This window comes from Lepeophtheirus salmonis, chromosome 7 (genome assembly GCF_016086655.4).
Source record: "Lepeophtheirus salmonis chromosome 7, UVic_Lsal_1.4, whole genome shotgun sequence".
In the NCBI taxonomy this organism is placed as follows: Eukaryota; Metazoa; Arthropoda; class Copepoda; order Siphonostomatoida; family Caligidae; genus Lepeophtheirus; species Lepeophtheirus salmonis.
In genome coordinates, this window is record NC_052137.2 from 35,852,927 (window position 1) to 35,869,330 (window position 16,404).

The following is a 16,404-nucleotide window of genomic DNA, read 5'->3' on the forward strand; positions in this document are numbered from 1 at the left end:
CATATCAAGAATTATGATACACAACTCATTAAATGGCAAAAACAACTGCTTAAACGGTCGCAACAACGGGGGTAGTAGCTTTGGATGGTTTGCAACTAGTGTGTCGGAGACTAGATTCCTCACTTAAAGACTTGGGTATGATCATTAGGTCTTCCAATATTACATAGGTAGTCCATAAATATTCCTTTTTTATCACTTAAGGCTTAGCTATGGTTGATAGGCTCCAAGAAATGGTTTTCCGAAAACTCGTAAAATGCAAAAACAACTGCTTAAATGGTCACAACAACGGGGGTAGTTGCATTGGGTGTAGCATTATAATTAGCAATTGAGAATATCCTTCATACTAACAGTATGTTGTTATATAAACATAAATAACGGGGAAAAAATCTTTTTTGATGCTCTTAAAAAGAAGTAATATCGCCGGATATTACTACATAATTAGCTTTTTCTCTAGATTTTTAAGACATATTTATGTATTTTTAATATTTTTTTTATTAGTATATTTATTGTCTAATTTTATGATTTTGACATTTACATTATTATTAATAATTAGTTAGATCTCATCGGTAGAGATATATCTATCCTGTGCACAATTGCATATAGCAACTTTCACATGAAGAAAAGGGGTGATTATCTTTTTGATTAAACTCCACGTCTCGCTTGTGTCTTGCAACCTAAAGTTATGACATATTTAACTGGATTCCGATAGCAGAACAAGAAAATATTATTTGGATCAATCTATTATTTCAATATTCTGTATATATAATTTGTTGTTATGAGTTATATGATTCCAATTGTTTAATTTTGTATATTTAACATAATTAAAGCCTTCTTTTTTAAACCTGGAACTTCAAATATATTTCGAAATACTCTACTTTGTCGTTTCATTAGCCATTCTGAGAATAAGGTTCATAATGAATTACAATTTCATGGAGTGTGATGTTTTCAAATTTCAAGTCAATGATACGTAGTATATCTTCATTAAACATATTGCTAATAAATACTTTTGTTATACCCTCAAAAATCATAATAAAGCAGGCAGATGATAATCACATCAGTATTTTAAACAATGATATTATATGTGTCCCCCCCCCCTGTCTCCTTGCACGCGTTTTTCTCTACAATATTATCAACTTTACATATAAGTGATATATATATCTATTATAGGCAGTGAAGTTTAAGCCATTTTGATACCCAATTATACAGCAATAGTTCACTATATTCCTTGCTATTAATGGAAACATTGTTTTTATTCTGATGAAACATAGTTGTCTTGTTCCCAAAATAGCTGACATCAACAATGCTGACATCACAGGAAAACGCTTTGTAAATAGTTTTTAAAAGGAGCAGAACAATTTGGAATATGTCACAACCTTGCTTTTCTAAAAAGTCAAAAAAATTGATTATTATACTGAAATATGTAACTTAAAGCTGATAGATGAAATACACTGAATGATGATACTGAACAATAGTAGGGGAATTATTTTTTGTTCGTCGCGACAGCAGACGAGAGAAACTAGATGGTTGACCAAAACAATCCAAACATAGTATTTCCCACTATAAGGTCTTTTTTTAGCAATTGGTATATTTGAAAATTGTTGGGTAGTCTTCAAAGCATGCATAACTGTGGGAGGTATCGCCGTACCAGTATTTTGTGTCCAAATGCGTCCCCCTCTCCTCATATGTCCGTGGAACGGACGCTCATACTAGTTATAATACATATATAATACTCATACAGGTAAATCCGGTGTGTTTTTAGCTGGCCCCTTAATTTGTAATTGGTAGTATATAAAACGAATTTCATTTTCCCCAACAGTTGTCATTATTTAATTGCTGATTAGTGAACATCCTTTTCAAAGTATATTCAACACCGGATTGAACGTTCGTGTGTGCTCATAAAAGACAGAGCATAACCCAGAGGATTTGGTTGAGTTATAACTGGAAGTCCTTGTTGGACTTAGAGTAGAATTGGGTTTTAAAATCGGAGTAATTCTAGCAAATGTCTTATTTTATATACTTTTTTCCTTCCTCTCTTGTCACAGCTGATTGTAGCTGATCTAATAAAAGGTCATGAGCATTATTCTTTCTCTCCTCCAAAAAATTTCCAAATAGTTATGATTACCATGTTGATTTTCGGTTTCTTTTTTTTAACATGCCCATTCCACACCGGATTAACACACCTTTGATCATAATGCCCCCCCCAACGAAGGGGTCTAAACATTAAGAAGAAATAATATTTACGATTATCAATGTGATTTCCCACTCCCTCCTTAGCCCGAGTAACGCTGGGTAAACCTTGGCTAGTTTAATATAAAATGTCAGTATGCTACTTAATAGGGAGCGCGGTGAATTTTTATTTAATAGAAAATTAAGAAGGAATACCCCTTTTATATTGCACGCCTAAGCCACAAACTGTCACAATACCGTCCGGATAATGTATATTATTTTATTTGTTCATGTCCTATTCAAAGCATCATTTCTCTGTAGACATTTAATTCCCATATTTTGTATATTGTATAATGGCTTTAATATATGATTCATCATTGGACGAATAAAATAATTTCTTTGTGTTTCATTTTTCATGACGTCATTGGCTGTGTCGTAGTAATAGTCTTCAAAGTTAATATCCGACTTAATGGCAAGAACAGAGTAATTGAATGTGTAATTTTGTGTTGGATAATTTATGTTTAATTCCCTAAGATGTAAATGAATTGGACCAAAGTCTAAGGTCTCAAAATGTTCAATCTCCCCTTTTTCGATGAAAACATTGAAATATGGAAATGTTTGGTTGAAGGATTTATCATTATATGAACTTAGATTGAATTTCAAGAGTCCATGAACCGACATCTAAAAAAAAAAAGACAAACTAGATTATTTGATACACAATAATAGCTCAATTTTAGATGACTAAAAATTATTCAAAAAGGATGATTTTTTATTTATTTATAATATACGTCATTATCTTCATAGTATCTCTCAAGCTTTCCTTGAGAAGGAAAAAAAGACTCAAAGTCAGCTAATAGTTGGTCAATTGCGTCCCGACTATAAGGTAATTCTTTAATGATACTAGAAAATTGCTCAGAGCCTCAGAGTCATTTGAGTTCAACAAATCAATGTTTAGTATGGTGTTACCTCACTAATATCAACTACCATTTCCTTTTCATAGAAACAAGTAAAAATGATTTAAAAATGCTCTATTTTATTAATAACACACCAATAAGTTTATCAAAATACTATGATTCAATTGCAAATATGTCAATAAATGTCCCAGTAGGAACATTAAATTAGGAAACGTTTATTAACTCTGATGATCCATGAGTCATATTAATATTATAGTAGTCAACAACGAAATGAATTCATAGGTATATAACCATGATATAAAAAGTTAAAGTAAAGATTTTCTATTTGCATTTGTAGGTTGATCGATCCTTGGTTAAGATAAAAAAAATGTACTTGAATCAATCAAAGAAAATAATTTAACATATATTCTCAACATTTAGTTTTTCATGTACAATCTCAATTACTACAAATTAAAACTATAAATCTAATAATTATTATAATTAGAAAGAACCAAAATCAAATAATTAAACTTAATATATGTACTAAATCGAAATTGAAACATTTAAAATATTTACAATAAGTAAAGTCGGATTGATCTAAAAAGACTACAGTCCTTTCAGTCCGGTCCTAATTAATTTTTTAGTGCTAGGACCGGTCCTTATCAGTCTTTTATGGTAACTACAACAGTTGAAATGACGTAGTTACTACGTCATTTTAGCTATTAGAGGTTTATACTTAACTTCATTGAACGAGACTAGATACCATAAGTTTAAAATAGGAGGTGTGTGGCAAGGAAGTACAACACTCAAATATTACAGCTATAGCTATCATTGATTCTTTTCTTCATTATTATATTCTACAATCTAGCTAGATGTGAAGAAAATTAAAAGCTAGCTAGGACCGATTATTCGGTCTTAAGTATTATTAAATGGTAAAAAAGATCGTAGTGATAATAAAAAAGACGGAACGGGGGTTGGGTGAAGACTGATTAAGAAATCGGTTCTAGGACTGATCCAATACTAGTAATCAATAATCACCACAAGAGCCACCTCCATTCAAGAGCTGATCAAGGAAAGAAACATTACAACAAATTAGAACATAATTACAGGTTTAGAAAGATCATATGAAGTCTTTATTAACAGAACCGAGTTCAAACCTTTTAAAAAGTAATTTAATCAAAAAAATCGTAATTTCAAACATTTATTAATATCGAAGTTAAATTAAAATAATGTTTTTTTTCTCTTCTATTTGAGGCCTAAGGACTTAAGGAAAAGAGAGAACAGACAAAAGATCAACTACATTAACATATGTATATAAAGGCGGGTTACCAAATATATCGAGATATTGAAAATATACTTACATTAGTTTGGAACGGACCCATAGACTATCTATTTTTAAAGACTTTCCATATAATAATCTTCAAACCTCAACAATTCTTCATCTCGAACTCAACAAGTTTTGTGGTTAAAAATGAACCTTGTTTGGAAAACAGAAAATACAACAAAAAAATAAATTTTCGAAGCATTTTAGTTACTCATTTGTTTGCAAAATTTATTTTATGCGGCCTTTTCTGTCCTCCAAACAAGGCTAATTTTAAATAACAAAACCTCTTGATTGCGATATGAAGAATTGGTGTGGCTAAAAGATTATAATATGTAAAGCCCTTAGCAAGGCGTTGCCTCCCTAACACAAAAATAATCTATGTATTTTGTTGTCAACTGTCGATTCTCTCTTCTCCCTTGATACGTCATGGCTATTTCATAATTTATTCTTTTTGATAAATATACAAATTAATAAGTTATTCTGTACTTGTGCTCCATTTCCAAAAGAACAGGAATACAAAGTCTTGTTAATCCCTTGTCGTTTACGTAATTTTTATTTCGGCCATTTTATTATTTCTACGAAGAAAGTTTGGCTATCAATTATCATACACAATTACTAATGTATAACTTCTCTTTTAATTAAATATTACTAAGCAATATTATAATACAGTATCTTATAAAATACTATGTAGATTTGAATAATATGTAATTCCTTATAAAAATGTTGAATAAATAATATGATAGTGATTGTCAGGGAGTATATAAAATATAAATAGCATTTGGTGTGATTGACTTATTTGGCTAAATACCAGATGATTTCGGGCCTTTTTTCTGTTTCTTGTTGTAAGAAAATTTGCGAGATACAATAAAGGTATCGTTGAAAATACAAAGTCTATTGGTCCGTTCAAAACTTATGTACGTATATTTACAAAATCTCGATAGATGTGATAAGCTGACTTAAAAGAGAAAAAATAGTTTTTTATTTATTTCTACAATTCACAGTGTTACCTTGGCAATACAAAAATACCCTATACATTTTGTTGTCAGCTGTCAATTAGCTTCTCTGACTTGATATTTCACGGATATTTCATAACAATGATTTTTTTAAATAAATAAACGAAGTAATAAGTTATATTCTACTTAGGTTCCGTTTCCAAAAGGACAGGAATACAGCTATTGTTGATCCCTCCTATTTTGCTAACTGATTTTGAACCTTTTTCGGTTTCCTTTTAGAGGGAAGGTTGCGTTGTGTGATAAAATAAAAAGTAACGACTTGAATATACAATTCATTAAAATATGTGTTAATTTACAATCATTTTTAAAGGAAATAAGTGAAATACTTTTCATGCTATTCTTTTGAAGGTACTTAAGTTTCCATGAGTTCTACCTTTTAAATTGAGCATGAGTACTCCTTTTTCATGAATACTCAGGTATAAGTATTAAATTAAAGGACTTAAGTACAAGTACCATTGTGCTTGCCGCATCCCTGATGCATAGTTTGGAAGTGAATAACCAAGATTCTATCTTATCTTTGCTAATAAATTAATATGATCGCTAATAAGTAAACTTTTTCATGAACGAGAAGTCTGGAAACTTTTTGTAGTTGATCAATTCTTAGAATACACATTTGACATTACCATTATGAAAAATACATAGCAATATTTGGATTGCTATAATAAAGAATTCAGTTAAACCCAGAGAATAGAAAATAAAATGTGTCCGATCCCTTTCAAATAAGTCTTATTGCAACTGACATTTTGACCCCATCAGTAACAAGAAGTAAAAAAATTATGCTCTTTCCCTTGAGTAATTTAGGAGACCTTTCAATCTGCATTCTTTAGGTAAAGTCTATCCTTTTTTAAGATCTTTGTTTAATAAATTTTGTATATATTTAATTAGAAACCCCATTTGTTTACTTTTTTTAAAATGACCTTTCTTTTATAAAAAGTCGTTCTTTTTATATTATTTATTGCTTTTTTGTAAACATTTCTTTTTGCAGTGTATATATTTACATTATACTTAGTGCAAGGCCTGGGGCACTTTCCCCGGACCCCTAAATCCAGCCTTGAACATTCGAAAAAATAATGAACGTTATTGTCTGTCTACTATCTTATTTCGGGTATTTTTACGCCTTCTTTTTTAAGTAAAGAAAGCCACAAAATAAGTTAAAGAATATAAAGTTGAATTCTGAATATTTTAAGTTTAAAATGCTCAAAACCCCATTTGGAAATATGAGTAAACGGTAAATGATTACAACTCTGACCTTATCCATATAAGCAATATAGGGTTCATCGTCTGTTCCAAATGACACGTTGAAGAAGTCGAATACAATCATTCCCGGATCATAGATAGGTCCATTGTTTATATATTTATGAGTGATGTTGAGAATATTACTTTCCAACTCATCCAAGTCGTATGAAAAAATTTTCTTTATCCATGAAATAATAACAATTAATATTATGATTTTGAACATACTTAATATGTTCTGAGCTACTACACACATAGGTACGTGTGCCTAAATAGATTATTCATTTGCGTAATGAGGAACAGGTGTCAATGATTAAGACTCGAAATCGGAGAGTAAAACGTTTATTGATAAAAAAATGTATTATGATATAATAATATATTTAATTGTACTTATCACAGTGTGAAAAACAAAAATTAAAATGATAAATTCTGTTTCACAAGAAAATGAAATAATAATTCTATATATAAATCTATATACAATGGTAATTTTAAATTTAAAAAAAAACATAAGGGAAAAAGTTAATGAAGAACCACTAAAATTATATTTTCGATCCATGAGTTTTTTTGTGTTTTTTTTTTTACTGTTTGTATAAGTTCATTAAATGTGGTTTCTGAAGATTAGATAATTTCTGAATGTTGTTATTATATAATTTAAAAAATAAAAAAAACCCGATAAATGAGTTTGAATCCAACTCGAAATCTCGAATAAACAACTAACATATGTATGATAAGTCTCTATTTTCTTAAAGTTTCTCTTCTTTCTATGAAGAGGATTCTGAGGTTGACGGAATTGGAGGACACTCCTCCTCCTCTCCTTTATTTTCATTGCTGTCTGAAGAGGATATCGTTGTCTGAGATGAAGGAAAGTTAGGATCAAACATAATGTTTCCCAAACCCTTACGGCGCTTCCTCCATCCTCCTAAACTTTGCGTGTAGAACTGGAGTGTTTGAAACCATATGGATGTCTGATCTGGCTCCTCTCCCTGGAAATATATGAAAACATTATTATTAATAACCATCACTTTTATGAGTATTGTTTTCATGTTTACTTTAAATACGAAAGACTCTTTACTAACGAATTCTTGAATCTCAAAGCAGTCGTCCCAATCCGGATCACAACAAACAACGCAGCGATCAAGAGGAAGAGGATCCTAATATGGAAAAATAAATAGAGAATATTAATCATTTAATCTTTTGTACATAACATAATTTTATTCTTATAAAGTATATACAAGAAGTCATAAAAGTGTGATTTGGTGTGAGTCTTTCTTACAAGACTTTCTATTTGGCGAATTGCCAGTGTATTTTTTCAAGCAATAGTAATATGGAAGTAGAAGAAGCTGAGAGACATAATAATGGAATTTTCTAAGATCCTATTGCTAGTATTTGGTGCTGCAGTAATCACTGTCGTCGGACTCATCAGTTATTTTAATGAAGATCTAATTCCCCTCCATCCAAAAAGGGACATTCTCCTTTCCCATCCAAGTCGGAGTATTCGGGAAGAGTTTGCTCGAAGGGATCCTGTTGTTAAAACTCTTCGATGTGACGCCTGTCTCAAGATTGCAACGATATTTGATACCGTTTTAGAGGCTGCAGATAGTCAGTATCCCGGGGATGAAGAACTTCAGGAAGAAGAAGTGCAAAATATAGTCAATCGAGTATGCTCAAGAAGAACATTTTCAAGGATTGGAGTTGTGGAAATAGATGGCCAGACAAGATTAAAGTTTAAATCAAAAGACTATGCTATGGAGGAAGACGATGATATTGTGAACTGGAGTCAAAGGATGAAAAATCATTGCTATTATTTTGCAACTGAGAAACTCAGTCCTAACGAGTTATATGACATGTGGCTTCGGATTTCTTCTAGATCTCCTGAGGGATTTGAACAGTTCCTCTGCTATGGAGAAGGGCCATTTTCAGACTGTACAGGAACCAAGGATGATATTATGTGGCCAGGAGGAGATGAAATAAAGGATGGAGACATAGAGGAACCCTTTGATGAGGATGACATTGATAGTTTTGTCTGGGAAGATTTCTATCTGTCCAGCTCAGCTTCAAAAAAATCTAATTTTCTATCATATTTCGTAAATTAGAAAAATGTTGCTTCAATAAAAGAACAAAAAAAATGACTTTGATAAATAAACTTTTCTTACTCGAACGAGAGTAAATCTCGAATTCTTTTCTCTGACTAGAAGTAAGCTGGCATCTTTAATTGTGCCGGACTCTTGAGGGAATATTAAGGCTTTGCTAGGAGATATTTCGGGTAGTTCTTCAGAAGACCAAACTGCTAAAAGTGCAGACACTGGTGTTAGTTTTACGGTCCAGACTTTTTTCCAATTTGGCTCATTAGGTTGAGTATATAACATTTTTCCTTCTAAAGGAAATCTAATTTCATCTCGATTCCAGCCCAAAAGATCCAATGCCATCTACAATTAAAATTATAATCGTTATATTATATGAAAAAATAAATTTTATATGCATAAACATTCTACATATATATTAAGCAAATAGAATAAAAGGTTGAGTGAGTCAGTAGTTATGGAAGTTCCGTGTATTGCTTATTGTATTAGTTAATCTTTTTTAGAAAATATATATTTATGTATGTATATCGTATACGCCAGTATTTTGCATAATTAAAAAGTATATATAAATTATTTTTAAACACACAAAATAACTATAGTGACCTCCTATTATATAACTATAAAAATACACACAAAAATAAAGTTTTGTTTCAAAGACAATAATAACGAATTGTTTTAGTTATTTCCTAATTCTATTTGAGCAGTAGTATACAGAAAAATGATATAACATAGGAAAATAATTTAGAGCTAATGCATCTTAGGGAATATACAAAATGTAATCTATGATTTCTTTGAAGTCAAGTTTTTAGTAAATACAAAAATATATTATTATTTTGAATATTTATAAAGAGTTTGTAAATGATTGAAAGAAATGGAATAGAAAAATCGTTAAGTATAATTATTTAAAAAATAATATATACAAAATTAAAAAAATGAAGTATTTTCCAAGGAATTAAGAAATTGAAACTGCTGTACTTTAAACTTTAAGGACTAAAATTTAATAAATTAATAATTACACACCCGTGTAATTAAATCATAAGACGATTATGCGACTAATATTTCATTTGCGTCTTTTTTTTTTAGTCAAATACATTGTTTTTACGTAGATGTACTTAGGTATGTCTACTGACCAAAGACACACATTAAAAGCTATATTATTAATTAGAGAATATTCAAAGTTTTTTTGAAGGAGAATAATATGTAACAATTATGGGCCTTATGCCAAGTCCTTCTTACCTTACGTATCCGTACGTTTCCCATTTCCGCTTGGATATCAATAGTTTTAGTAGGACTCGGTGTTGACATTTTAGGTAGTCTTTTCCAAATCTTGTTCGGGTTTACATCCTTGGCCTCCTAAATTAATTAATATTAGAAGGGAAATCTAGGGGTTAGTCATAAATTATTGTATATATAAGCATGTGAATATCCTGAAGCATTAAAGTTTATGATGATGATGATGCCTTTAAAAAACAACAACAAAAGATTCCTTCCTCACTCTAGAATCACTCTCAAGAGATTTCACAGTATCGTCACTTTTTAGCACTGATTTTATCAAATGAAAAATAAAAAGTTTTGCTTAGAAAGGAGGTCTATTGCATACATATTGATTTTATATGTATTTTGGTATCTTTAAGTCTAATTATTGATTAAATCATAATAGAATCCTTATGTTATGTAGATTACAAAGGAGTGATGATTGGAGGGAAAGCAGTCCCCTTTGTGTCCACTAATAATTAATATGCAGGATCATCACTTATAAACTTAAATTATTTCACTCAATTCAATAATTCTTTTTTTTTTTAAATACAAGTAAATTGTCCACCTTATTCATTTGCTCCAGAGACTCTTCAATTTTCTCTTGAGCAAGTTTGATTGAGCTCCTGTCTTCATGATTCACCAAAGTCACTCTATGCAGTCTCGAGAGTAAAAGGGGATACTTTGTTACGCGTTGAACTGGAACCTTTTTATAGATAACAAGAAATGAAGTATAAATGAAAGCTTCCACTCTGCAATGTTTGAAACTAAACTAAACTAAATAAAACATTCTTAAGGGCGAAGATAGAAAGCCGGTATTGAGGAAATGATAGACACAAAAGAGAGTAGGGGGACACTTCGAGAAGGTCCCTTTTTCCTCTCTCTGTGTTTCTATTCCTCTCTCCTAACGCACTTTCTCTCAACACATACAAAATGTATATATATGTATGTAATAGAATAGTGAACGTTTTGAAAATAATAATTGCAATATAGGATATTTTAGAGGAGTCTTTGGAAGAGAAGGGAGAGGAAGAGTCTCCACTCAACTCAATATTGTACAATCAAACAAGCTTGTTGTACATCAAGCGTGGGGCACATACAAAATTTGTAAAATAAATGAAAGACTTACCATTAAAAAGGAACTTAAATTCATTCTTCTCAACATGGAATTTTCCATTTGGGAGACTTTGAGAAAGATTCGAAGTAATTCTTTTTCTTTTTCTAAGGTCGTTAAAAGCATGGATGCAGATCCCTATAAAACAATTTTTTTTAATTTTTGTCAAAGATTAAACATAGTAATACAATCAAATAAAGAAATATATCTTTTTTTCCTCAGGTTGACTCTTTCATATGTTCACATATATTTATTTGTATGTACCTATAGCATCATGATCTGTGTATGTGCGTTTATTTATTTCCTGCTTCCTATAATAAATCATGCTTGCATATTTTCCATAATTCTTTATCATCTAATCTTTTTTTAAGGATCATCACCTCTTGGAAGCAGGATATTTATAGGAACATACTTATAAATAGACATATAAGAAAGACAGAAATCAAGTATATGACTTAAAATGACATTCAAACTCAGCCCTACTTGTCGAGTGCAGTAATGTTCAAATGCTTTGAGCATGGATAAAGACTCGAGGAAAAGCTTTCCAATATTAACAGTCGTGAGATCTTCATCGCCATGATCCAATGCTATTTCAATGGCATCCTTGAGCGTCTCAGTAAACCTTTCATTTACAGATATGAGCTCCTCTGCATTTAGAAAAATGGAAGAGAGTTGTTCCGAGTTGAGGAGACCAGCAACCAACATGGGACGATAAAACTCTTCTACGATTATTCGTAGATCTCGTCCATATTTGATTTCTGTTTCTATGATCTCAGTTATCGTCTCTTTTCGTTCGGAACGGCGTTTGGCGCATTTGGAACATACGATCATGGACAAACGGTCATTTCTGGAAAAGAATAATAAAAAATGGGGCCAATTAGCACTTATTCATTAGATTGATATATCAAAAGTTTTAGAACAAAGGGGAAGGTATCTAATCTGTGGGTTGAATGTACATGCTATGCATATGTTGGACTGCATATTGTATTACGAAGGATCGTAAAAGAAATATACAATGCCACATATTTCAATTTATGATCTAAGAGACGCAGCTCGCTTTCTTCTGAGTCATCAGTTGATATAAAACAATACATATACTCTCATACTTAACCTATCCTATCTACATACATACGCATTAAATTATTAGTATTTAGACACATGTGTGTAGGTACTATAATAACAAAATTCAATCCGATTAACTTCATTATATGTACTTCAGTAAAAAGTCATTATGTCAGGGATCCTCAAAATAAAACCGATACTATTCTTTTTGCTATAATTTAATTCGGAAATACGCATATTTCAATGAGTTGCTTCAGGCAAACATTATTCAAGGAATATGTATCAACCGTCTAATAAACATAAATAAAGTTATCATTAAATACATTCCAGATAAATTTGTTAGGAAGGATCAAGTATATTACAAATCCTTCGTCCCTTTTCTTAAAAAAATGATATGTTCTTGCATATTTAAAAACAAACAAACATAACGTTAATTTTGTGTTACTTACGTGGAGATGTCGTCCTCTGTATGCAGCTTTTCGTTGCAATCCAAACAATAATGCGTTTCCTCCATTCCTGTTTCTTTCGAGAAGTCTTCCTCCTCGACCTCCAACTCTTCTTCGTCTTCTTCCTCCTCATCTTCCGAAGTAACAAGAGTCCTAGAAGGTACGGATGCTGTAGCAGATATTCTTGATTTTGATGATTTACTCGTTTCACTCCCTACACCGGAGTCAGTTCTCTCTATATCTACTGCACTATTTAAAGCAGTTGTACAGCCTCGAAGAATGAGTAACTCGCTTCCAGATGAGGTGCTGTCACCTGAAGAAGAGTTACTTGAATCACTGACGTTACTAATAGCGCTAACTCGATGATTTTGGTTCCGTTTTCCAATGAAGCCACCTCCACTGTTGTTGCCCCCACTAACACCACCTGTGGTGCTACTACTACCTGTCATAGTTGTAGCTGTTGACACGGAACTTGATTCATATTCCAAATTATTTTCTGACAATTCAATTTCAAAGTCTGAATGTCCAATTCGGTCCTTTGCATTTTTCAAATACCTAAGGATTTCATACTTGGATGCACCCTCGAAAAATGATCCATCCCTTTTCTCGGGAATGGGAGGGAGTGGACGACTGGGATTCGAGGTATCATCGGATATCTCTTCATATATATGTTCACTCGGAGGATAGTCCTCCTGTTGAGAAGAATCAAAGGATTTTAGTCCAGAAGTGAATGAAGAAATGGATCGAGCAAACTTCTTGATATCTTTGAAGGTAATTTTATCCGGAGATGAGGATGAAGAGGAAGAGAAATTTCGCTGTAATGAGTCTCTGGGTGAGAGAGTTTTATGATTTTCCGCATCATTGGGATTAAATGTTGTTGCCACCAAAATAGGAGCAGATATCTCAGGTTTAGACTTTTTCGGCGAAGACCTTCGGAGCTCTGACGTTCTATTCGTATACATTGCGCAATTGACATATTCATGCTCTGGAATGGAATAATGCCTCGAAGGACTTATACCTCCTTGTTTTTTCTGGCGTGCGATTTTCTTTAGTCTAGGGGGTTTGATGGGCTCTTCAGAGGAAAGGAGGAGAGCTTCGTCTTCTTCTTCCTTCTTCTCACCTTCCACATTAATCCAAGATGAAGAGCTAATTAAGATTTTGCACTCACTTTCATCTTTTTGTGGAGCAAGAAGGCTTGGATGATGACTGGGAAGACTAGTCTCTGCTCTACTAGTACTTCTATTCGCCTTTTTACCATTGTTACTCGAATTATAATGTCTTGCAACATGAGGGCTTGTGTATATAATTGTTTTATCCCCATTATTCTCAATCAATGGAGATGATTTTTCCATCTTTCTTACTTTCTCTTCATGACTAGATAAGAGTATTCCATCTGCAGACATTGTCTCTGCTAAATCGTATAGGTGGTTTTTATCTGCTGATATTTGATCTGATTCTGCACCTTCTGGTGGCAATCGATCCTCGGAAAGATTAGCATACTTCCTTTCTCCATATTCTTCTTCATCAAATGAATCCTCACTAAACTCATCCGACGAAAACTCGTCACCTTCGCTTGGATCAGGAGATATAGGAGGAGGGGGAGGGGGAGGATCCTTGGGTCGTGGAGGAAATTCTGGACTGAACAAACTTAAGGGCCTTCGTCTTTGCTTCTGTAAACGGATCCGAGTAGTATCATTAAATAATTGAGACATTGCGTTTTCTTTGGAATAATCTCCCCGACCGTTTATGCTATTGGTTCTGGTTATTCCACTGGGGCTTGAGGCTCTACGCCCTTTGATGGATGAATTGGCAGTAAATCGGCGCGCAAACTCTGTAAATAAAGTTAAAAGTGTACTTAATACGAATGGCGTATATGTGTGTTAAGTTTGTAGGAGTGTTAAATACTAAGGAGAATACATGTGCATATAAAAAGAAGACTTGTCCTAGAGGGATCATTAAAAGAAATTCTTTAACGTATGTCTTAGAATACGTATTTTTCCAATATGATTTTGTTTTCTTTTTCTTTAAACGATACACATTTCATAATTTTTTCGCGCGCTATCTAAAACAGTCTTATACTACATATTTATAACATAGTTACTTAAATATATACTGGTATGTGTACCTATGTATATAATATTATTACATATTATTTCCTAATGCATCCAAAAATGAGAGAAAAAGAAGCAGATATATTTTTTTTTGCATCCTTTAAGATACCTGGAATGGATTTCAAAAAGGATTTGGTAACTTACTGACTTTGATAGATCTTAAATAAAGCTCTACTCGACTGTTAGTCTCATCGTTAGTTTTAAAAATATGGTCCATAGAGGAGGACGGAGACAGTGGAGGATATGAAGGGGACTCCTCTTGTTCACACATTCTTAAATGACACTCAATTTTGTAATGAAACAAAAAGGAACTTCCTTCCTTCACACTGAGTTGCCGTCCTTGTCGTAGTTGTCTCTTAACCCTCTTTAATCTCTCAGTTACTTTACTTTCTTTCTCTTTCTTGGGCACTGACTTAAGTTGGAATTAAGTCATGTACTTATATTAAGAAGGATGAGATAAAATACAAACACAATAAAATACAAACGTTTGCCTACATCAAACTATTTCAAAATTTAATAAGAATAAAAGTACGTATTCAAAATTTAAATGTAGATGGCGCTACGTGTATTTGATGCTAACCAGTCTTAAAGAAAGAGGAAAAACTAAACTAAATAAATGGGAGATTTGCCACATAGAAGAATAAAATTAACTGCATATATATATAACTTAAGAGGCACTTTTTCTAAATAACATGATATAGAATCCCCCCCCCCTAATAGCCATATCACTTTGTTTCAAGCAATTAAGAACAATTACAATCTAAATTATCTGTTAGCTATTAAATAATCATTTTTAGATTACACAACAAATCATGTATGTTATTCATCATGAAATGATAAAAAAATATTTATATTAAGAAAGAAAATCATGCATTGTCGCCATACATTGGACGAAACCAAAAATGATTTATGACTATTTCTTTATAAATATCATCTGCTAATTTAATTAAAAAATATATATTTAATGATTACAGCTCTATTTTTCTGATTAAATATCTAATCAAAGCATCAACATAGACATAGATTATGATATTATATTGTGTACTCAACTTTCAATCAAAGACACCTCCTCATTAATTCATTTATTAGTCGCAAATATGAACATGAGATTTTAGCCAAGTCGAATAGAGTATCTAATTGGACTATTACTCAGCTCTATATATAGACTTTTATGGTTCCCTACCATCAATTAGTCTTGTATTGGTCCTTATTAAGGACAACAGTTCAGTTCAGTCTCGGACTGGTCAAGTTCAGTCGAGCTAATAAGCCCTAAACCTTATGAACAACGATTCTTGGTGGTGCCACTCAATTTTATTTCTTGCTATTTTATATCAATTTTAGCATTTACCGTCCGGACAGTCCGAAGGACTGGCCCGAATTAACTAAGGACTGAAACAACTGCACTACCATCAACTACGTTCAAATAAGTTTTCGGAAAATAAGAAATGAAACTGATGGTGAATATTGAAGAACCACCATCAAAGGATACAATTTTTAGATATGATAGAAATGTGTAAATTTGTACGAATGGATATTTTCTTATTGGTCCTCTTTTGTTAATAATATATTTATAAAAAAAAATATATTTCACGATTCAATAGTAAAGATTTGTATCAGTCTTTATTATAAAATAAAAGATTTCATCATACCTATGATGTATGTATGCCTCTTTCTCAAGGTCTTAAATAATACAAATTATTAATTGAT

General features: G+C 32.0%; 1 protein-coding gene and 1 long non-coding RNA gene across 2 annotated transcripts in view; both read right to left on the minus strand.

Annotated features, from left to right (window-relative positions):
* Nucleotides 1-2,330: 2,330 nt before the first annotated feature.
* Nucleotides 2,331-6,883, minus strand: LOC121122267 (uncharacterized). The gene is made up of 2 exons (XR_011781305.1): nucleotides 6,646-6,883; nucleotides 2,331-2,847 (listed from the first exon to the last, which is right to left on the minus strand). It is a non-coding gene; the product is annotated as an uncharacterized lncRNA (long non-coding RNA).
* A 340-nt stretch (nucleotides 6,884-7,223) lies between these two features.
* The window catches only part of RhoGEF64C (Rho guanine nucleotide exchange factor at 64C), a 130,851-nt gene continuing 121,670 nt past the window's right edge, over nucleotides 7,224-16,404 (minus strand). The window contains exons 4-11 of the mRNA XM_040717246.2: nucleotides 12,590-14,417; nucleotides 11,562-11,925; nucleotides 11,094-11,216; nucleotides 10,533-10,670; nucleotides 9,947-10,063; nucleotides 8,783-9,055; nucleotides 7,679-7,780; nucleotides 7,224-7,612 (exon numbers count right to left, since the gene is read on the minus strand). Of these exons, the coding sequence (XP_040573180.1) occupies nucleotides 7,391-7,612; nucleotides 7,679-7,780; nucleotides 8,783-9,055; nucleotides 9,947-10,063; nucleotides 10,533-10,670; nucleotides 11,094-11,216; nucleotides 11,562-11,925; nucleotides 12,590-14,417 (3,167 nt within the window). The 3' untranslated portion in view covers nucleotides 7,224-7,390. The remainder of the gene's footprint in view (nucleotides 7,613-7,678; nucleotides 7,781-8,782; nucleotides 9,056-9,946; nucleotides 10,064-10,532; nucleotides 10,671-11,093; nucleotides 11,217-11,561; nucleotides 11,926-12,589; nucleotides 14,418-16,404) is intronic.